The sequence below is a fragment of the Netta rufina genome (genome assembly GCF_964035555.1).
Source record: "Netta rufina genome assembly, chromosome: 2".
Taxonomy (NCBI): domain Eukaryota; kingdom Metazoa; phylum Chordata; class Aves; order Anseriformes; family Anatidae; genus Netta; species Netta rufina.
The window spans coordinates 65,195,831-65,220,475 of NC_140124.1; the positions used below are offsets into that span (position 1 = coordinate 65,195,831).

At 39.6% G+C, this 24,645-nt stretch overlaps 1 protein-coding gene across 1 annotated transcript in view; it reads left to right on the plus strand.

Moving 5' to 3' along the window:
- MYRIP (myosin VIIA and Rab interacting protein) overlaps positions 1-24,645 on the plus strand; it is a 207,621-nt gene that overhangs the window by 169,448 nt on the left and 13,528 nt on the right. Inside the window, exons 10-11 of the mRNA XM_084282618.1 lie at positions 12-658; positions 8,958-9,197. Of these exons, the coding sequence (XP_084138744.1) occupies positions 12-658; positions 8,958-9,197 (887 nt within the window). The remainder of the gene's footprint in view (positions 1-11; positions 659-8,957; positions 9,198-24,645) is intronic.

Here is a 24,645-nt window from a genome sequence, read left to right on the forward strand (position 1 = left end):
CATTTTCTTAGATCCTTCTCCTGTTTTACAAAGCACTGATGGAAACTGGGTGGCTTTGCAAAATGTTACTTTGCCTCGTCCTCGAATGCTCGCCAAACCAAAGAGTCAAGTATTTGAAGCTTTGGAGAATGAATCCAGTGTTGTGTCCGCATATGATGAGATGGGCTCAGACAGTGAGGATGACTATGACTGGAATGTGGCCTTGAACAAGCTGCGTCGAAGACCTCGGCAATTACCAGATGATTTCTATTATACCCATTCCCAGTATGATTCTGAGTGGGTTTATGGTAATGATCAGTACCAGGCAGTAACCTCACCTTCCTCTGGGTTATATACCAATACTGAGACACTGTTCTCTGATTCTGAAACATCTTCAGTAAACTCTTCCCAGGAAGCTAAAGGACCTAGCAAACTTCTCTGGTTACAAAGCAGAACTCAGAGTGATGTGCCCAGAACAGAAAAAAAGCATTTCCATGGAGAACTGGATGTAAATTTCAATCCACAGGCAACCAGCTTGGAATATTCGGATACCAGCGAGACTGAAGAAGACCACTATGATTTAGAAAAGAAATCAAGAAGGTGGAGGAAGAACAAAATATCTGAAGAGAAATGGGAAGCAAAAAAACACACAAAAGCCAACATGAAGAATTTAAGTCAGGTAATTGTGTTTGATCTTTCTGAATGCAATCTCAAAAATAGCAGGGCAAAACTAATCAAGCCATGCTGGCAATAGCATGTGAGTTGTGAGTGGAAGGTGCAGTGTTCTTGCAAGCTTTGTCCTCCTCATGCCTCATAACCAAGAAGAACCAAAGGTAAAGTGTATCGTGAACAGGCTTTGTTTCTTTCTTAGATATGCCACTTCCATCTGATCAATGACATTGTTAATACTGTAAAATACAGTGTTTTTTAAAAAAAGTAAAAAGGCAGGATTTGCAAACAGCTAGCAAATATTGAGTAATTACCTGTTGACTTTTTCGTTTATTCTAACACCTTTGTTGTTGGAATAAGAAGTAATTCATATACCTGGGGATCTCTGGTAAGCCGTTGTCATAGTATGGGATAAAGATAATGAGCAGCAGAAATTCAGAAAGGAATGTTTTTGAAATATGGTCCAAATGATGTCTGCTTTTAATTGATCACTTGATTGTTTCAATTCTAAAGTGCTTTAGTGAGTGTTTACAAACTACTTTGATTTAAATAATTAGACAATTTATTTAAAAAAAAAAAAAAGTGCTCAAATTTGGAAAAACTGACCATAGATGTTTAAGATAGCAAAGCAGTCCCCAAACATTTCTTTTAAACAACAATTATGAGATAACCAGAAAGTACATCTTCTTTACAAGGATTTTTCCAGGCAATGGACTGATAGTATGTAAGGGATCCAGTTGTCCCCCAGAATTTTTCAGCAGTGCAAACACACTTCTAACTCTGGGAGAACACTAAATACTTGTTCAATTCCATTTCCCGTATCTTACTCCTCTTACATCCTGTAGCTGGACCACTGCTGTAGTACAAAAACGTTGAACCTGAAGCAAGGAGCTAAATGTTGTCTTCTCCCTATGCCTCTGACTACAAGCAACCCGATCCAATCTTTAAAGTTGTCTAAGCAATTGTAGAATATCTGGAATTGTTACTCTTTGCTTGTGCTACTAGCCTATATCTCCCATTGAAAAACATCAGCACAGTTGATCATAAGTCAAGGTTAGGGTTACAGGATTCAAGCAGGTTTTTAATGCTGGGTAAACTATAGTTAATTCTGTATCTATTCCTTCTGCTTTTAGGAGACAGGTGTGGGTGTTCTATACTGACTCATTTATAGTCATGTCCTCATACATTTATGATCTACTGCTGTTGAGGGGGACTTAGATATGATACTGTGCTCCAACAACAAATCAGTGGCCATTAAAGACTTCTTAGAACATCAGACAGAGTAACAGAACTTTTCTGGGATTGTACAAAGACCATGTTTTGTACACAGAAATGTATTTCCATTTCTGGCTTTGTATATTTATGTATGTTCTGTATGTGTGTGCTTATATTCATATTGCAGCTTTCTACATACTACTGCTCTGCAGAGTATAGATGAGCATTGCTCACAGGTGTGGTGGTTTCACCCTGTTGGGCAGCTGAACTCCACCACAATTCCTCTCTCACTCCCCCTCTTCAGAGAAAGAGGGGGAAAAAATACAATGGAAAGGGCTCAGGGGTTGAGATAAAGACAGGGAGATTGCTCAACAATTATTGTCATGGGCAAAGCAGACTCAACATAGGGAGATTAGTGTAATTCATTGCCTATCACTAACCGACTAGAGCAGTGAGAACTAGAAGCAAACTTCTAGCAAAATAACTAAAATATAAAATAAAATAAAATAAAATAAAATAAAATAAAATAAAATAAAATAAAATAAAATAATAACATGGGGGGAAAAAAGCCACAGGGGAACTTCTGCTCTGTGCCTAGAGCACCTCCTGCCTTCCTTCTGCACTAACCTTGGGGTCTGTTGAATTGTTTCGCTCATGTTTTCTCACTCCTCTCTCCTAGATACTATTGTGTAGCAGTTTTTTTCCCCTTTCTTAAGTTTGCTCTCCCAGAGGCCCAACGAACATCACTTCCTGGCTCAGCTCTGGCCAGCGGTGGGTTGCTTTCAGAGCCAGCTGGAGCTGGCTCTGATCTGACATGGGGAAGCTGCTGGGCTCTGCTCACAGAGAGCATCCCTGCAGGCCCCCGGAACCAAACCCCTTTCCACATAAGCCTACAACAGGTTAGGTCCCCTCCAGGAGAGAATAGAGAGGCAGGGTGCTTCCAGGCTGTGCCTGCACCCTTTAGCAGATCAGTGTATATTTCAAAGAGCAAGCTGGTGCAGAAAGTGATAGTTCTTTCCAACTCTCTTGTGAGTTGCTTTGTATCTTCAGTGCTGCTCAGACCTCTCTGTTGTGCTCAAAATGCAAGGCTTGGGATTCTGAGCCATTCTCCTTTTTACCTTAGTCAAAAAGATACTGTTCCTGCTCTCCTGCTCCCTCAGCCACAGTGGAGCAGGCGGTGTCACTCTGGTTCCATGTTTTCAAAGCAATTAAATTCTCATTAGGAAGTTTATGTATAGTAATATGGGTGGGTGTGCATGCATTTCATTTGTGTTTAGACGCACACACAGACCCCGGTGGCTGATGTGACACTTGGTGCCTGCCAGCAGCCATCTGTTCCTCCAGCCCCTGGTAGGGAAAGCACTGGTCGAAGCAGGAATGGACTGGTCAGTACAATTTATAGCAAGGATGTTGCTAGGTGAGAAATTCTAGGAAGCAATTAAAATGATTAAGACCATAAGGAATGTGATTTGAGGTATGATTCTAAATTAACCAGGCATAATTTGTATTGCTTAGAAAAAACGAGATTAAAGAGATGTCAGGATCTTGTGTTGTCCCCAAAGTAATGTATTAATCTAGGTAAAATGTAGACTGAAGCAGAGAGAGCCCTACATGTGAACAGTTTGCACAAAGTGATATCATACATGTGGTAAACTGCAGACTGTAAATTTAAGGAAGCTTCATTGTGTGACGTTAAGCCCATTGTAGATTTTCACATGCTGAGATTAGTAAGAATTTACTGAAACCACACAAAATGCTCTCCTAAACCATGTTGCATCAAGACATCAGACAATGAACAGCTGATCATATGTAAATGACAGTGAAGAAACTTATTTTTTCCTTACTTTACTGCATTATAATAATAACGGGATAACTTCTTAACCGCTATGTTTTCATCAGCATTGTAGATTTCAGTTTAGCCATCTAAACATTGGGTTTTCTTTTATATTTTTTCAAATAGTGAAGATTGATTTTGTGATTGTGGCTCCCTGAGACACGCTAAAATGGAAGTGGGCCCTTTCCTCTCTCCCTGCTCCAAATCTGGAGAGATGTTAGCAGTAACATTCTGGAACAATCACAATCATTTCATAGCTCATAACTGAATTTCTATTAAAATGTATGTATATATATAGATAGATAGATAGATAGATTTAATCCAGATTTAGTACCTAGATTAGAAAAATGCTGTGGCATGTCTTAAGATGTGTTTCAGACTCAAAACAAGAATGTTGACTTTATGTATGACAGAAAATTTATAGTCTGAAGTCTGCAGTGTCTTAAAAAGGAAAACCTGAAAACAGATATCAAGATGTGCTGAGTTAGGGGAGACGATTTGCCGCTTTTTGATAGGTAAAAGAGCAACCTGATTTAGAGGATTTTCTGTAGATAGGCTGTAAACACCATCATGAAGCAGGTAGAGCAGGACATTAAAAATGTCCTAATAAAAACAAAATCCTACAGTAGCAAGTTTCTGATTGCTTATGTAGCACAGGAAACAAATTCCTGGGGAACATAAATTGAGATGTGCAACCTTAAGACTACCTTCTCTGATTTTAATGATAATTATTTTCCAAATTGTCATTTTTTTACAAGAAATAGCCACTCAAACCATCAATCTCTGTCTGCTTTCATCATTACTATTGTTGTTTTATTGGCTTTCATTATATTTTCGAAAGCAGGATATGCTGCTTATTGTAGCTGTAATTTTTATATATCTGATGGAAAGTGGAGTCACTTAATTGCTTCCAGTGAAAGTGTCCTCGTTATGAGTTAGCTTCTTTTATCAGAAGACTCTACTTGTTAATTACAGCTGTCTTGCCCCTGCTGCCCTGCAGCCAGGTAAGGGGTGAGCGCTGCTGGACTGCCAGTCCCCACGGGATGGCGCTTTGTATTTATTTATTGAAAATAGCTGTCCTGAAATTACACTGACTCACTGAGAAACTGCCTGCAAACCTCACAATTTGTGTCATCTTCTAAAAACTGAAGTTTCTAATCTCTGTTTCCTGTTTCAGTTTGGAGCTTTCTGTCCATGATGTAGCAGAGACTTGTGTCTAGAGTAAACTAGCCAGTACTTTGCTTGCTTGGCTATTTTGAGGCTTTGAGTTCACTAAGATTACATTGAGTTATCAGCCATTTGTACACAAGGATTTGTCCAGTGTGCATTAGAAAAGGTGTATTTCATATCTCATTGCCTCCTGAAGGATTTAGGCTTGCATTAGAAACATTTGATTTACTTTTAGTGACTTTTGTGGCTGTGTCAGTCTGCCATGTCCTCACTGAAGCTCTTTCCAGATAAACTAGTGTCCCTTTATTCTTGTTTTCAGGTGTTAGTGTTATTTGCTTCTGGTAGATGCAAATGGGAATTTACACAATGATTTCTACAAACACAAGGATGTTGTTAATCTTAACAAATAGAGCAAAAGTGTGACCGGTAAAGAAACAGGAAGTTTAAGATAGCATCTATTAAATAAATAAAAATTAATTTCAATGTATTTATTATTTTTATTTATTGTCACAGCTTTTAATGCATTTTTTTAATCTGTTAATTCATCTCATCACAAACAGTTCATTGCCACCACCTGAAAATCTCAACACACAAGCCAAGCAGCCTACCCATAACTAAAACAGCAAAGTATAGCATTATAGGATATCATTATCTCTGCATGTAAGCAGGAACTAATAATTCTTGCAAATGTAACTACTACAAGCAGAAAGATGAATAATAAGACATATCTGAATCCAGCTGTAATAAAATAAATACCTTCAAGGTAAGTTCATCTTCCCCCCCCCCTTTCCCACCTCCCTCCCCCAAGAAAAGATGTGTATTCAGTAACACACATTTAGCTAACACAGAACAAACCCAGGGATGACAAGGTAGCTCGTGACTTTCAGTTCTGAAAATGTAGCAAAAATGTATCGTGAAAATATATCATCATAAAAATGTAGAGAAAAAAAAAAAAAAAAAGTAGCAAAAAGCTATTTCCCTTCTAATGAATTAGGAACATTCCTTTACATATGTTAAAACACAAGCTAGAACTGGAACATATCAGTGACAGTGTCACCTGTTGATGCCCAAAGAAGAATCCCTGCTTTCCTGTCTGCCTTCCTGTCTTCCTTCCCCCTGTCTCCAGTATGGTCCAGTCTCTCTCCTACATCATCTGTAGCACACAGAGCCTTTTGCCCAGCCTTCATGACTTGTTACAACAGGGTGAAGGACAATTCTTTCAGCAGCATATGAGCTCCCCTTGCCTAGGAAATTATGTTTTTGATTTTACATCCTGCTGAAGCCTCACAGCTTAGCAATATTGTCCCATCAGGCCTTCACCCCATCAGGCCAGCTGGTAGACTCCAAGTGATTTTGCTGAACTTTGGGTAGAGGCAGTAAAGATCGACCTAACAGGTGCTGCCATGTGTGATCTGGGAGACAAGCATTTTTTTCAGGCCCCTAGAGGAACTGTGCACTTCTTGCATGGTACAGCAATGAGGTAGAAATATAAGAAAACCTACATCTCTAGACTGACAGCCTTCCTCACTGCTCTGCTAGTACCCAGCTTATTTAAACAAGATTATTAAACTTTTGTTTTTGCAAGTTTGATCTGCTCAAATGTCTGCATTGAATGATGGTGTTTGTTTGTTTAGTTTTGTTTTCTTTCCCTTGCAGACTCAGCCCCAAGGTGAACTCTTTCTGTCTAGACATTGCTAGAGGAAGCCCACATTCATGGTGCAGAGCTGTTAGAACTCACTAGCAAATCTCATAATCCTAAACCACATGACTTGGTAGATGGGAGAGTAGGTCTTTGGAGGTACCTATTAAATAAATGCAAGTACCTCATTTAAATAAAAGGGGATTCTAGTAATAAGCTGAGACCAGATAACTAATAATACATATCTCAACTTTAATACAATATATCTCCACTAAACTGTATTCTCTCCTAAAATACAAGTGCACCATTTAGCTGTGCTTTCTATCCTGTAAAGTCTCTAAGTTATGATTGTTTTTCTCCAAATTGATGGATATATGGATTCAGCAACAACTTTCAGATATTATTGTAATTTAGAAACATGTATGTTTCATTACCAAATTGTTGGAGGGGAGTGTAATGAATTGTTGTGTGAAATGCAAGATATATCTGAAAAAAAAATATATTGATCCTATTTTTTTTTTACTAAAATGTTGAAAATATACCAGTCACGTAGTAGAAGTATATCATAACATATTATAAAATCAAAGTGGAAACTCACTGATTTGAAATCTTGTTCTTGATCTTACTCAAAGCAGTTTGGAAGTTCATTTGAAAGAAAAGGCCTTTTACTCAGCAAAAGCTGATTGTACAGGAAAAAAATAAATGATGACATGAGCCTGCGGTTCCCCTTTTAAAATGGCTTGCCATGTATTTTCAAATCCTGATTTTCTAAAAGGGCCTTCCACATTTTGAAAGTGAGCTATAAAGCTATAATCTAGTTGTGTAATTGATTTACAGATAACTGCAGAAAAAAATAGTCCAGAAATCTGTGAAAGTTCTAAACAATACAGGATAGTTTACTGTGTGAGAGATGAATGCTGACACTACAAACATGACGTGTCGATCCATTAAGAACACTTGAGCAGGTAGAGTTTCTGAGGAAGTTGTCAGTTAACATTTCCTGTGAGAATTGGAGGTAATTGTACTGTCCATAACTATGACTGCTGAGCCTGCAGAGAGAGTAGCTGTGCAAAGCAGATCTCCTGTTTATGTGTTTCCAAATGAATGATAAAGAAAACATAGCTTTTAGTCTCTCCAGACAAATCTGGTCCTGTCACAGTAGGAGAGCGTAAGACAAATAGGAATAATTTCCTGGCAAATAGGAATAATTTCTTATCCTAGAATTGCTTCAAATCACCATCTTAGACCTGCTGCAATGTGCCTGCCACTTCTGGGTCCTAGGCTGCATTCTTTACAGCCTCCTCCTGGGTGTTTTTGTCATGATTGCACTCTGTGTCAAAGAATTTGTCACTTCTGAAACCCGTCCCATTCCACCTTACTTTATGCACTTGGTTGAAGCACTGAACAAAGTGTCCAGTTATTCTGAGCTCTCTCTTAGCAGTCAGCAGAGGAAGAATAGCATTTCCAGAAAGCAGTTAATGTTATAGGCTATGTAGTTCTGGGAGATGCTCTCTCCCTCCATGAACTGTAGTGGGAAACTGGGTCCTAATCAGACAGCACAGATCCAGAAAATTAGTTGGTACATATCCAGACATTAGTTTTTGATATAGTCATCAGGCACTTTTAGATTTCCTGCAAGGAAAAAAAAAAAAAAAAACTTTTCCACATCATTAAATATTGGGCAGGCAACAGGCCAGACAGACTTGTAAAAGGATTTTGTTTTTCTTCTATTTGGCCTGCAAAGTAAAGGACTCGTCATGGTCAAATCTGTAGCACCAACCATATTTAACCAAGCATCTGAGTACTTCCCACCTTTAAGGATCCAAAAGTAAGAAAAGAAGGTGTTCCTGGAGTTTGAACTTGTTCTAAGGAGGCTGGTGTTTGGAGAATAATTGTAGCTGTAGTGGATCCACCTATGTAAATGTTCACTGGGAAAGCTGAAAATCTGTCACTTAAAAAAGGAAAGATTTTTTAAAAACTTGTTTCTAGTAATCATAAGAAAATAAGGATAATGCTCAAGACCAGCTGGCAGGGAATTTAAGCACAGCTTTCAGCTGGAAAGTGGACACAACTGTCAGGTTGTCATGGATAAGTGATTTCATTCCCACACTTCAGTTTCTTTATATGCACCATAACTGAGAGTGATGGAAATGCAGTACTGAGAACAAGAATCGCCATTTATGCTTTTGTTTTATTAGCTGCACACAGATATGTAATGATTTCGATAGTTCCTTTCTATATAATATAAAAGTAGCCAGGAATGATAAATATTATCCAATAGGTGTGGGTTTACTGACCTTCTTCTATAAAGATGTGGTAACTTCTTATCAGCACACTTTGCTTTCTTTCCAGCTTCTCTTCAGTGATCTTATCTACCCTTTTCTAGGAAGCTGCTTGTTTTCCTGCTGTACCTATACAGTAATTATTACTGTTCTTCCAATTTCTTTGTAGGATTTAGATGATTTATCAGAAACAGATATAAGCAGTGAGGATCAGCATTGTAGTATCAAGCCTGACCTTATGGACGAGGAGCTTAAAACCAGGTTATTTCAGCTTGAAGCTAAAATGAGTGACAAGGAAACATCTTCTGGTGAAGAACAAGAGTCTGAACCTAGAACAGATCCCGAAAACCAAAAGGAGAGTTTGTTCTCAGAAGAAAATGACAAAAGTATCCAGGAAGAGTTAAAGAAGGTAAGTGGTCATTATAGGGGAGTGAGCTGTAAAAGTCAGAATCCAGAAATAGTTGCTTGTGGTTAGAGAATAAAACATAGCTGATTAAAACAAAGCAGGTCCTTTAAACTGGGTCTGAGCCTGCAATACTTGTGCAAGTAAAACTTCAATTAAGGTGTGGGCTTCTTCCTTTGAGCCTACAGCATTAACTCTAAAGCAGTGAACTTAGTTTCTGTAATAAACATGTTAACTGATTGATACTAAAGAAACTATGTCTGTTTATACTAACTGTGAATGTACTTGTATATTTTTATTTAAAGGCATGTTCAGATCTCCTTTTTTTCTCCTTACTAATCAGCAAGCAAGGTTTAGGATTTTTGTTTTTGTTATTGTTTTTTATTTGCTCCCCTGTTTTTAGTATTTTTAGGTCATTCTGATGCTGTTTTCGTCCATCCGTACAGTGGCAGGGAGGGGTACCGAGAGGACACGAAGAGCCCACCTGATAAACATGTGTCTCAGAGGCTGGTGCCAACACAGAAATTTTGTTTTTTTTTGACCATGAGGCACTTTACTCGGCACCTGGCCTGATGGCTGCAGACGGGTCCCACCTATCTCTAAGGGGAAAATGGATCCTGCCCAGGAGCTGGCAGGGCTCATTGAGAGGGCTTTAAACTAGGTAAGAAGGGGGACAGGGCTGAAATAAGGCTTGTTGGAGGTGTGCCAGGGAGAACAATGGCAAGGCTGGGAGAGAAGGCAATGGTCCAGCTGAATGCACTAATGCACGCAGCATGGGTAACAAACAAGAGGAGCTGGAAGCCATCGTGCAGCAGGCAGGCTACGACTTGGTTGCCATCATGGAAACATGGTGGGACCACTCCCATGACTGGAGTGCTGCAATGTCTGGCTATAGGCTCTTCAGAAGGGACAGGCAGCATGGAAGGGGTGGTGGTGTGGCTCTCTATATTAGAGTGTTTTGATGTTGTGGAACTCGAGACTGGGAATGATAAGGTTGATTCCCTACAGGTTAGGATCAGCGGGAAGGCTGACAAAGCAAGCATCCTGGTTGGGGGTCTGTTATACACCACCGAACCAGGATGAGGAGACTGATGAGGAATTCTACAGGCAGCTGGCACAATTCGTGAAATCGTCAGCACTTGTTCTCGAGGGGGACTTCAACTTCCCAGATATATCCTGGAAGCACAACACAGCCCAGAGAAAACAGTATAGGAGGTTTCTGGAAAGCATGGAAGATAAATTCCTGACTCAGCTAGTTAGTGAGCCTACCAGGGGAGATGCCCTGCTAGACCTTCTGTTCACAAACAGGGAAGGACTGGTGGGAGATGTGGTGGTCAGGAGCTGTCTTGGACAGAGTGACCACAAAATTGTAGAGTTCTCCATTCTTGGCAAAGTCAAGAAGGGGACCAGTAAAACTGCTGTCTTGGACTTCCGGAGGGCTGGCTTTGAGTTGTTCAGGACACTGGTTGATAGAGTCGCTTGGGAGGTGGTTCTGAAGGGCAGAGGAGTCCAGGAAGACTGGGCACTCTTCAAGAAGGAAATCTTAATGGCTCAGGAACGGTCTGTCCTGACGTGCCTAAAGATGAGCCAGCACAGAATAAGACCAGCCTGGCTGAACAGAGAGTTGTGGCTTGAGCTTAGGAGAAAAAAAGAGGGTTTATAATCTTTGGAAAAGAGGATGGGCCACTCAGGAAGACTATAAGGATGTTGCGAGGCTGTGCAGGGACAAAATTAGAAAGGCCAAAGCTAATCTGGAGCTCAAACTGGCTACTGCTGTTAAAGATAACAGAAAATGTTTTTATAAATACATCAACACAAAAAAGAGGACTAAGGAGAATCTCCATCCTTTACTGGATGCAGAGGGAAACTTGGTGACGAGAGATGAGGAAAAGGCGGAGGTGCTTAATGCCTTCTTTGCCTCAGTCTTTAGCAGCAAGAGTAGTTGTTCTGTGGTTACCCAGCACCCCAAGCTGGTAGAAGGGTATGGAGAGCAGAATGTGGCCCTCATAACCCACTAGGAAATGGTTGGCGACCTGCTACAGCACTTGGATGTACACAAGTCGATGAGGCTGGATGGGATCCACCCAAGGATACTAAGAGAACTGGCGGAGGAGCTGGCCAAGCCGCTTTCCATCATTTTATCGGCAGACCTGGCTATCAGGGGAGGTCCCGGTTTACTGGCAGATAGCAAACTTGATGCCCATCTACAAGAAGGGCTGGAGGGTAGACCCAGGGAAGCTCATGGAGCAGATATCTTGAGTGTCATCACGCAGCACTTGCAGGACAACCAGGCAATCAGGCCCAGACAGCATGGGTTTATGAAAGGCAGGTCCTGCTTGACGAACCTGATCTCCTTCTATGACAAAGTGACATGCTGGGTGAATGAGGGAAACGCTGAGGATGTGGTCTACCTTGACTTCAGTAAGGCCTTTGACACTGTTCCCCACAACATTCTCCTCAAGAAAGTGGCTGCTCTTGGCTTGGACTGGCATATGCTTCGTTGGGCTAAAAACTGGCTGTATAGCTGGGCCCAAAGAGTTGTGGTGAATGGAGACAAATCCAGCTGGAGGCCGGTCACTAGTGGCGTCCCCCAGGGCTCAGTACTGGGGCCAGTCCTCCTTAATATCTTTCTTGATGATCTGGATGCGGAGATCGAGTGCACCCTCAGTAAGTTTGCAGATGATACCAAGTTAGGTGTGTGTGTTGATCTGCTCGAGGGTAGGAAGGCTCTGCAGGACGATCTGGATAGGCTGGACTGATGGGCTCAGGCCAACTGTATGAAGTTCAACAAGGCCAAGTGCCAGGTCCTGCACCTGGGGCACAACAACCCCAAGCAGAACTACAGGCTGGGAGATGAGTGGTTGGAAAGCTGCCAGGTGCAGAAGGACCTGGGAGTATTGGTTGATAGTCGGCTGAATGTGAGCCAGCAGTTTGCTCAGGTGGCCAAGAAGGCCAACAGCATCCTGGCTTGTATAAGAAACAGTGTGACCAGCAGGGCTAGGGAAGGGATTGTCCCCTTGTACTCGGCTCTGGTAAGGCCGCACCTCGAGTACTGTGTTCAGATTTGGACCCCTCACTACAAGAAGGACATGGAGGTGCTCGAGCGAGTCCAGAGAAGGGCAACGAAGCTGGTGAGGGGTCTGGAGAACAAGCCTTACGAGGAACGGTTGAGGGAACTGGAATTGTTCAGACTGGAAAAGAGAAGGCTCAGCGGCGACCTTATCGCTCTCTATAGGTACCTTAAAGGAGGCTGTAGCAAGGTGGGGATTGGTCTATTCTCCCACGTGCCTGGTGACAGGATGAGGGAGAATGGGCTAAAGTTGCACCAGGGGAGTTTTAGGTTGGATGTTAGGAAGAAATTCTTTACTGAAAGGGTTATTAGGCATTGGAATGGGCTGCCCAGGGAAGTGGTGGAGTCACCATCCCTGGAGGTCTTTAAAAGACGTTTAGATGTAGCACTTAGTGATATGGTTTAGTGGAGGACTTGTTAGTGTTAGGTCAGAGTTTGGACTCTATGATCTTGAGGTCTCTTCCAACCTAGATGATTTTGTGATTCTGTGATATCATAGATTCTTCTTTTGCTTCTCTGTTGGAATATTTTGTGCTTCCCTAAAACTTTATGGCCCTGTTACATTGTCAGCTAATAGGTTTCTGCCAGTAGTAATGTATTCTGATGAAACAGTAATCCAGTGTCAATTGTGATAATGAATGAGATCTTCCATTCACACCATTTCACCCTACAGTAAGATGTCTGACTTAAAGTGTCACTCCACCTAACACTTGCTCTCTTCCTTTACTGCTTCTGAATTTCTCTTCATATCATATAGTGTACTGGAATGTGGTATTCAGCCATTTTTTGTGCTCATTTCACCATAGAGGAGAATTTCAGAAAGTCCTATTAAGTCTTTAGTTCTAGACTTTAATTGTATCATGTCATACTTAGCTAGCCTATGTATTTCTGAATAATTTGATATTGCTGGTCTGTCTTTGTAAACCAAAGATGAGCTAAATTTCATGTGTTTTATATAGAAGGAAATGATCTCTTCACCTGGTCTGTTGGATGCTGGTGGCCTTCTTTTCTACAGGGGCACATTCAACCTGGTGTCCACCAGGAACCCTGTTTCTTTTTCTGCCAGGCTGTTTCCCAGCCAGATAGTCTCTGGCATGTACTGGGATAATTCCTCCCCATGTGCAGAACTTTGCATTTCTTTTTGTTGAACTTTATGAGATTCCTATCAGCCCATTTCTCTAGCCTGTCGAGGTCCCTCTGCATGGGAACAAAACCATCTCAGGTATGAACCACTATTCTCAGTTTAGGATATACTCTGTCTCATTGCTTCTGTCAATAATGATGATGTTAAATAGTACTAGCCACTGGGATACATCACTAGTGACTGATCTCCAACTGGACTTCAAGCCTCTGATAACACTTTCGGACCACCAGCTCAGGAAATTTTAACCCACCTCACTGTCTACATATTCAGTCCCTACTTGCTCAATTCATCTATGCAGATGTTATGGAAGACAGCTTTGAAAGACTCATTAAAGACAAAATAAACAACATTCAGTGCTCTCCCCATGTCCAGTGAAGTAGTCATTTCATTATAGAAAGCTATCAGGTTGACTAGGCATGATGTCCCTTTCATAAGTCACCTTCTCATCTTTCTTATGTTTGGAAATGGCTTCAAGGAGTATTTGCTCCTAAATCAGCTCTCAGGAACCATCCCCAGATTGCCACAATCTTTAAAATCTTAAGTTAAAAAAAGTGGTCTCACTTAAACAGGGACCAGTTTCCACAGCTCTTGAGAGTGCATCCCTATCAGGTCCCAAGGACATGCACATGTCCCATTCATTAAAATGTTTGCTAGCCTGTTCTTCCTCTACTGAGGGTTAGTTTTAATTGCCCCAGACTTTCTCATGGGTTTCAGTGGCCTGGAATTCCTGAGAGCAAATCTTACGTATAAACTGAGATGAAGGTGACACTGAATAGCATAGTCTTTTCCTTGTCCTGCTTCACCAGGTCTCTGCAGTAATGGGTCAATTTTCCCTTATCTGCCTTTTGCTGGTGGTTTATCTGCAGAAGCCATTCTTCTTGCCCTTTGTGTTCCTCACCAGATTCAACTACAGGTGGCTTTTGACTTTTTTGGCACCATTCTTACCATTCTTACATGCTTGGACAGTGTCTCTGTAATACATCTGGGCCAGCTGATCCTGCTTCCACATCCTGGTGTATTAGTTCTTTATATCATTTGAATAAAATACTTTACCTTTCAAATGAATAGATTTCCTTTAGAAAGCTGTCCAACTCTTGTTCAAAGCTGAGCTTTGCAGTTGAGACCCCAAGAGTTGAGTGGTGTACACACAGCAGACAAGAACAAGCCTAAGTAGATCTGAGGCATAAGAGTGCTTGACTAGCAAGAGGCAGCACCGGGCTTCTTGTGTGGACATGTTGACCATCTCTGAATGAAATAAAAGCCCCTTTTGGGAGCAAGGTTTGAAACACAAATGACTTTCTTGCCCAAGGTTAATGTCCCATTTTCAGCAGGAAGGATGGAGAGTGCCTTCACCTAAGACAGTCTGTGGATGTGGCTTCAAGCCCTTTGCTCCTACGGACTGCCTCAAACCTATGCTTGTGTATATTCTTACCTACCATACACTCAAGGTAGCTGCTGTTCCATCTTCATTGTTTGGCCTAAAGTCTTCAGCTGTGTTTTCCATTTCTCTGAATGCAAGCAGTAGATATTTGCCTTAAAACAACATGATGAAGTTCCCCAGTTATGTAATCGTCAGGAACAAAAGAAATGGCTAAACTGAGTAAATTGGCACTCGCTCTGCAGGTCTTTGGAAACTTTTGCCTCTGGTGACAGTATTAGGGATAAGCACTTATGTTACACAGGTGAGATTTTCACATCCTATAGCCAGACCTCCAGGTATTTGTTAAGAAAAATACCAAGAAAAAGGTGTCAGGAGGAGATTGGCTGAAGTCCACTCAGATTCATGATCTAAAATGAATTGAGCAAGACATGCAAAATCTAAATTTATTCCTTGTCCATTGTCTGTGTTTTGTGGTGTATTTATTCATCCGCATGCATCTACAAAGTAATATTAGTTGCTTTTCCTCCTCTAATTTTATATAAATTCAACATTTGAAATAATGCAAAGCTTAATATATTTTTTCTTAGTATAGTTTCCTTAAGTTTAAAAAAGAAAAGGCACACTATGTTCAGCAAAAAAAGTGAATGCCTGGAGTTTTTAATTCTTTATTGGTTTTGGTTGGAAAAGAAAAAAAAAAGTCTTACTCATTCCTAATTGCAGTATATATTCTTCTTGTCTATAATGAAGAAACCAAAATATCCCAGTACTATTCATGGCTTTAGAGGAATTGATAGCAGAAATTGCTTCGGATGTAGAGAAACAAACAGCCTGCTTTTGTTCTTATCCCTGACAGTTGTCTTTAAAGGTGATTTAAATCTTCTGATGTGTGCCTTCTCTTTGGGAAGGTGGCTGTCCAGCATCTTACAATAAAATACTGAAGAAGGTGATGGTGTATAATACCAGGTGTGGCTATGGTAACCTAAAATATGAAGACATACCTAAATTCATTAGGATAGAGTAGAGTAGAGTAGAACAGAACAGAACAGAATAGAGAACAGAAGAACAGAACAGAATAGAACCAAATCGAATCAAATCAAATTGAATCGGTCAGTTGGAAGGAACCTTCAAATATCATCTGGTACATTTGCCTGACCACTTCAGAACTAACCAAAAGTAAAATCATATATAAACATGCAATACCTTTAAAATGAGTGTATGACATATCTCAATGGAGACAAGCATAGAAAACTTCAGGGAACCAGTAATTTTAGATGCCTCAAAAAGCCAAATGTCCCAGTATGCTGTCTATTTAAAAAGCCCAATTTCTGAAGAATACATGTGTGTAGGGAATTGATCTTTCAGACTGGCATTTAACATTCTCAGACAGAGACACAGACTTCTGATAGGGGCACTGAGTTTCAAATTAAGTTTACAGAAGCTCTAATTCTGAGCAATTATAAGGAGAGCTCATTTGCCCACAGTCTGCTTTGAGCTCCTGAACACAGATTAAATACTGTATTTTAGCTATCCTGCTTGTATTTTAGCCATCCTGCTTATATTTTAGCAGTGCTGATTGTCTTTGTTAGCTGTTAGTTTTCTATTCTCTGGCTTTATGCTGGAACACATTAGCAACCTTAAATCACAAAGAATTTTTTGTTACAATATACCTGACCACAGAATAAAAAAGAATAATAAAAAAAAAAAACTCTTCCATTGAATCACTGAAAATAGGATACCTGTTGGTCATGAAGATCTGACTTCTACATGTCTGCACCTTTAAAAATCTATATTTGTGGTTTTCGGTGGAAAGTGGGCATCTCATGTAGTTGCACTGAGCTGATACTTCTATAGGCTATATATTACGTTAAGACTTTTATCAATGGGAAGAATTGGCATAGCTTGAGTCTTCAGTGGGGAGTTAGCTGAAATTGGGTTTTCAGTGTGAAGTTATGGGTTCTCAGTTCTCCCCTTAAGCCGAGTTTTTGAACTGTATAACTAAAAACTTGTTTGAGATAGAAGGTTGAAAATGTTTCCTTTGAGATATTTGTTTAGGTCATGTGGGATATTTGAGGATTTAGGCGGGTATTAACACTGATTAGTATTATGCTTTAGATGTAAACCCTTCTAGACCTTTAGCACAACCATCTTCAACATTTCTAAGCCTATGGTTGCCTAAAATGTTGTTCTGGAGATTCACAGCTCTCTAAACCAAATATAAGCCTACAGCAGGCTTGCTTTACAGATAATGTTTTGTGCTTATTATGCTACAGAAGCAATTTGTGGTCTTTGAGGAGGTTGCAGATTCCTGAAAAGCCCACTTTTTCCAGCTGTGTAATGAAAGGCTATGGTGTCCTGAATGCTTAGGCTGGAGCAGGCTGGAGTTAGCTTGCAGCCTCTCTAGATTTCAGGTGTGAACAAACCATGTTCATGTTGTGCAACTATTCTATTAGTGAAGCAACTTGGACTAGCACAGTGATTTACATATTTTTTGTGCCTTGCTTTTTTTTTTTTTTTTTTGCTTTTTTTTTCTCGTTAAAACACTAACCAAACACTTAAAGAAAAAAGAAAAATCTGAATCCTCTCAGCAGTATCTTAATGATACTAATCCTGAGAATGCCAAGCATAATAAATGGGGTATATTTAGCTCTTGCTCTCTCCTCTTTCCTTCTATTTTTTTAATGAAGATGAACAAGCCAGGTCTATATTTCATGGTACACCACAGAATTACATTCTAGAAAACAATTTTAGCAGAGCCTACATAAATGTGGCATTTTGAATGCAGTCTATCACTGTGACTACTTTATTGGATACTAAGCCATAGATATTGCAGAAAGCATGGCCGAAAGCACGACAGACATCAGTAGAGTCAGATCATGCTCCATCTTATTGCCCAAATAGCCTAACTTTTATAGTGAACTTAACAGGGGCGGATAGTGTCTCACACAAGATTATTGGCCAAAACCACTCAGACAAACAACTACAAGAAAACAACCCCACCTGCACGAAAACAACCCCCTGGTGATTAGCAGTCACGTAGACCTTGTCCTTGAAGCCAGCTACTGGTAACAATATTTTTCTGAATTCCTCAATTGGGTGATGTGGGAACACTGTCATGGGAACTTCTCATAGTTGCCCTGGTAGCTTGGTTTGCTCAGCTACAGCAAGCCATGGGATTTTTGCTGTTTCAAAACATCCCTCAACACATAGAGATACTGTTTAAAAAACAGACTCACTCTTGCAAATTTTACAAATTGTCCCATGTAGCATAAACACTGAAATAGTTGTTAAAACCTCACTTGGGCTTCTGGCTTTGGTTGCTTTCATTTTGTACTTCTTTCTTAAGGTACAAAAATTAGGAAGTTAAATTTTGGTACTAATGTTCAGTTTCTGTCCTTGTTGCACTAATTTGCTGCTCACAACTTGCTGTGTGCTTGAGGAATTTCCTTTAATCTATTTCTGCACTTACTTCTGCTCATAAAATCTTACAACCAAGGCTTAGGAACTTTTTGTTTAAATCCTGTGTTCTGTTGACATTATTACGTGACTAGGCACACAACTATTCTTTTCTCAACAGCAACCTGTGAGTAAGTTGGTTACGTAGCAGTGAGATCCTGCTCCCCAAGTGCTCCTTCAAGTGATCCTGCTCCTTCAAGTTCGTTGATCATATGAATAACAGCATAAATATTCTTCCCATACAATATTTATGCCTTCATTTTCTGGAAACATTTTGCTCATCTTAGGTTTTATAAAGCTTTATTTTTGATAAAGTATGAGCTACAAGCACCATCTTCATGTGTATTTGTGCCAGAGTCCCATGTTCTTTGTTTTGAGAGAGTACATCTTACATTTCTTCCCAGGCGAATTAGCACTTCTCAACTACCGGTATGATGAGATTGACATTTTCTAGAAAATCTGCCTGTCACCTCTCTCCAGCGTGAGGAATAGCCGGTAGCTGTGGATGTGAGTGCATGTTTCCACAGCAGAAAAGACAGCCAACTCCCTGAGGCGTGTGCTGGTGGCTATGCCTGGAATGCCCAGGGCTCACTGAGGGAGATTCAGTGAAAGAGAACTTATGGGACTTGGTTGCTGGAGAATATGCTCATGGTCTTGATGTAGCTGCAAAAGTGCTGTTTTTTTCCAAAAAATTGCAGGCTGTGGCAGGAGGAAACATTTGTTCTTGCAAGTGTGAGAGGTTTCACTCAACTGCAGTCTCATTTTCTATCTTTCAGGCAGGTTGCCTGTTAGGTAGAGGTCTGAAGCTGCTTGTTGGCTTTGGAAGTGCACCACATGGTGAATCCCTCCTGTGTACCACAGAGCTGTTGCAGCATAACAGTACAAGTGGCTGCAATGTTATAACAGTGGTGCTATAACAACGAGAGAGAGCCTGCACCTTTTCTGGCTGGGTTTCCATGAATAGTTTACTCCAGTGCCTACACCATCCAAATAGAAGATAATGTAGTAGTTTTTGTGGTGGTTATCTTGCAGCTCTCTGAACTGAAAGCTTTCTGACAAACTGCTAGATGTCTTGGTTGGTTGGTTTGTCTGGGCAGGTTAACTGCCATCCAGCTTTGTATGCCTGAAAGCTTTGGAAATGATTGAGTAAAAATTCCCAAAGAAACAGAACTCTGTGGCTCACCTGATCAAGAAATTTAATAGCATAAGTATATTAGCTTTACTACATTACTATTACTATGCTAATAAACCTGAGCAGTATAATGCAAGGCCATCGTCCTGGGCTGACAGAAGATGCTTGTGTATCTTCTCAGTATCTCAGTAGATATTTGCTGTTTCACATATTTACATGCAAGATTCTCAAAATAAATCATGTATGTTGGTGGATGATGGCTTTTATTATGATGTTAATTATCTGGGCAGTATTCCAAAGTCTGGAATTGAAAACTGAAAACAGGCAGCATTGTAAAATATGATGGTTAAAGTTTATGAACTGCAACCAACCTACAAACATGATTTTGAATGATGGTAAAGATCTTTTTGCAAAACAATGTGAAACAGCGTTTTGGTGTGTTTTTTGTTTTTTTCTTCTAAAAGAGGCATGAGACGTCAATCTTCATATTAGTTTATGGATCTAAAGTTTTAAATTCTCAGTTCAACGAAGCAGTCAAAGATATGTTCTGTTTTGAGCTGGGGATTTGCTGACACAAATCCCATTCAAGAGATTTCTCCCAGATACTTGCTATTACTTATTGATCTTTACTATGGAAAATTAAATTGATCCTGAGTTTGTTTTGTCAGAATATGAGTCTGGTTTCAAGCAACATAGTTGCTTCAAGAGCATTTTTAATGGCTTTTATTTTAAAAGTTTTAAATCGTTGTTGGTGATGTTTGCATTCCTCCAACTCTGACACCTTCTGAGCTCAATGCAATTGTGCCACCTGAGATGTCCTAGTATATCCTACAGGGTGATAAGCTAGTAGTTCAGAGGAAACATTATCTTCTATGTACTGTACGTGTATCACATCCATCAGTTTTGTTTGAAAGTCCTCAGGTACTTTACGTTGTTTCAAATTGTACCTTGTCTGCCTGTGTTTAAGAATCTACCTGTAGGAGTGAAGAATATGTAAGATTTCAGTTGGCTTCACACAGGGATTGCAGCACTTTTGTAAACAGGATTCCCATAGTTTCAAATTTGATACTTATCTATGTGCATGCTTGCCCAAGCCAGCTTTGTCCAATATGCATGAAATGGGGATCTCATTCAGATGTCTGACTACCAAAGTCTTATTTACTTACCAAGAAAATCTAAAAGCCATTTTACAGGTACAGCCAGAAAATCAATGAAGATTATAAGCAGCCAAGAGACGTGGCAGTGACAGATGAGCTCTATCAGATATAGCTGGAAGACACTCAAGAAAATGCTACTATTCACTTAGGTGATACCTGTCACAGCACAGCCTATAATGCAACTGTAGTTGTGTCATTGCTTTGAGGCAAAACCACATGAGTTTAAATAGACTTAAGTTAGGGGGAGGTTAAGGTAAACCTACTGACTTGACACTGGAGAGTGGTAGTGTGAAGGATTTTGTTTGTTCATCTTGGGACAGTGAACTCCAGGTGAAGGACAGTAGCAAGCAATAGGAAGTGATTTGGCACAAGATATCTCAGTTCACCCAGGTGCTTCAGATGTAAGTATCTGGCACTAGTGAGGTACACACCATTTTGTAACTGGAAACACATGCAGCATCCAAAAATTGAAGGGATGGCTAGCTTTTCATTTTCTTAACACCACTGTAAAAGTTTCCTTCTGTTGCTAGTGCTGCTTTGTTTTGTCATGGTGGAAATCAGTTTTTCCCATCTGCTTCATTTTATAAAAAACAATGTATCATTTGCAAAACCTGCCTTAATGAGATTGGTTATTTTGAATCCTACAAACAAAATTATAATAGGTATTGCTTTGTTTTAAATACCTTGGTAATAAAGCTAATATCTAAACTTTATGGTATTTTATATTTGATAGTTTCTTTATCCTTGCTGTTCATCCCAAACTTCTAAGTCTGAACCTATATAGATATTAACCTCTGTAGATGTTAACATAACTTTTCTGCCTTTTTGTTTAACTGCTTTTCCACTATCGAGGAAAAACAAAAGACTTTTGATCTTCATTTAAAGCTGCAGTTTTTATCCACTGTATTGCAGCAGGTGAGAGCATTTTATTTTGTCTGTGTCTTTTGACATCTCTTACATAGTAAGAGATCTTGTAAAGTGATATTGATGGTTTCCACATTTCCCAAGCAAAATTCTCAAACTCAAATTATTTTCCTAGCAATGTCAGGCCTGAAAAACCAAACCTCTTGGCCAGATTCAATAAGCATTACAGAAAATGATTTTCTCATCAAGGCCAGACCTTTATGCCAGACTTTATGCCAGAGCATAAAGTGGAGCAGACTGGTTCTCTTATTTGGATTCATTATGATAATTTGTATTGATCAATTAAGAAGAACAGAAGATAAATATATGGTATATGGTCTTCATATTCTGATGTACTGACCTATATTAAGAGATTTGGAAGGAAAAAAAATATTTCAGCAATATGTCTTTAGCAGTTTCTGACCATGGTGGTCTCCAAAGCTCTTTGTTAGCTCCCGATTTAAGAAATGAACAAAACCCTTGAACAAAACAAAACCCTTAATTCATTGTAGAGGTTTTTGACAGTGCATAGGTACTTTCTCACATTGCTGATAGTGTCTATTGCTTATCATTCTTCTTGGTGGGATGAGGTTTCATATTCTGTGCTATTTGAGTCTTAGCTTATTGGAATCCGGTTTTTAGAACAGGTTTTCATTTTATTTACTGAGCAAATATATGCTTACCTTGTATTTTAAAATGCATGCTATTTTAGTATCTCTTATGTAGTACTAAGCAAATTAATTTTGTAGCATTCTCTCAGCCATAAAAAAAGGAATCACTTTTTTTGTGTCCAAGGTTGATGCTTAATTCAGCAAAACGCATAACCCCCTCAGTTTTTTCTTTTTTCCATAATCTTAGAGTCAAGTTCTGTCCTGTAAGTTTTAATTGCCTTTTAGATCTTTTATTTTTTTTCTTTAATAAAAATATCAAAGATGATTTTAAAGAAAAAATATTTTTCTGTTTGTGCAACATCATCATCCTGTAGATACTCTTACAGAATCCTGTGCAGATTTTAAGACTTGAATATTTCCATTTCCAACTTGGACCGTAATATTATAACCACTGGAAAATAATTTTCTTCCTCACAAGTATGGGAACCTTGGTTTTATAAACAAGACATTGCAAATTATTAAAATTAGCATCTGTAACTATATTAACACAGTGGACTGAATTCATTAGTTAAAATGTAGTATTGAGAATTACCTGCCACAACCAAAAAGACAGAATAATACCTGATAAGGTAATTTGGCTGTGAGGTAATTTAACTTTCATTTTCTAAATGAGGACAAATAAATGAAGTTATTGACGTTAAAGTCAAGGCAAGAAAACTTACGCCTGTGAGTCATTTTGTAATAGCATGTCTTTTCATAGTACACTTTTCTTCAATCAATTATCAAAGGAAATTTTAGCTTTCTTTCCCAGTCTTTGTGGTATTGATTAGCTAGGACATACTTTTAGGCCAAATGATCTTTAGAAGTTCAGGCTTGATGACTGCAGTTGATGGTCGAGAATTGATGGCTTTGTTCGTCCCATGCTGTGACTTGACCAGTGTCCCATATCTTGCTTGCCTGTACAGAAGATGGACTTATGGTGGGCTTTTCAGGGCCTTCTCAAGGCTGTACTGTGAACTCCCACGGGTGCTGGGAGAAGGGGAAAGGCGGGGTTGTGTTTTGGTTCTGGTTTTTTGTCAAGTCTGGACTCAGTCCAGTTACTCTGAAAAGATGAATCAACCAAAGGCAAAGCAGAGCTTCTCCCCAGTCCCCCTCAATTCCTCATGCAAGGATGAGGGCTATTGACTGAGAAACAGGCACACAACTGAGAGCATGACAGAGCAGTTTGAGACTGGAGCTGAAAATGACTGCACTAGAGGTCACCAAGGACATGGTCGATACTGCCAGGGCTGTTAGTGATGGAAAGCTTCCCTTGCTCAGTTTCTGGAACTAACTGTTGATATCAGCTGTTCTCTATTGAACAGTAAAGTAAATAATCTTCATGCAAAAGAAATGATGTGGAGATGTCATAGGCTTCTGAGTTACATACACGTACTTAATGTTCACCTACTCTTGGCAGTTTGGACACTTATGTTGCTTCAGGATTATAAATCTGCTTTACTTCCATTGCTCATCATCCTTTGCACAATAATGCAAATACTGTTGTAAAAAAAACACTTTCCAGTGTAGCATCCCTAATTAAAAAACAAATAAATTCTGGCAGCATAATCAGGGAAAAGAGAGACAGCATCAGAGAGGGAAAGTGGCTAAAGGTCAGTGATAGGTAGTTTAGAACACTGAAACATTCTCTTAAGCAAAACAGGAATCCTTTCCATCTGTCCAACCACACATAGAAATGACAGTAAAGATGTTTTATAAGATGCTGTTTGTTGTATTCAATGTATACAGGCACACATGTATGTATATGTGTTTGTACACACACATACTTTTTTAGTATTTCCTCGTTTTTAAAACTGTTCCAACAAGAACTCAGGAACCTGAATTTCTCATTTTGATCGTGTCTAATGTATTTGTAAGTCTGGTTAGGAATTATCATTAGATATACATATATATGTTTTCTTCATTCCATTAAACTCTTTATCTCAAATTCAGTAGAAAATAAATTCTCATAATCAGTATATACATTCAATTTTGGATCAACTGCATCAATTTAATTTGAGCAGCGTGGTAGCACAGATGAAATCAGGATGCATCCCAGTGTTTCAAGAACAATGGCTGTGCTTTTTCTGTGATAGCTGTTTGTAACAGAGATTGCTTTCTGTGTCCCCCATTCATATTAGTTCGTTGCTTGACGAGATGGATGGGAGAGACTTAATCATGGCATGTCAGCTGTCTCTTTGAATCCCTTATAGGTGTTAAGAGTGACCTTTCTTGCAAAGGCAAAATCAAATTAGACAGCCAAAGGTCTTTATAGCAATTTGAAATGTCCACCTACCAGCATGATATTGTGTGCGCGTTTGTGAATTTTAGGTTGTTTTCACAAAACCTTCTAATTTCTTAGTTTGACGTGGGTGTCTGGGGAGGGGAGAGGATTGTGAAAGACTAAAACTCCAGGATAACACTTTTTTTTCTCTTTCTCTATTTCTCTTTACATATCTCAAATAATTATCTCTAGATTACCCCACTAGGTTTGCAAAGTGGCCATTTTGGAATATAAGCAGTTTGAGCAGCTTTTGACATTTGCTGAAGAGATAGAAATGTAT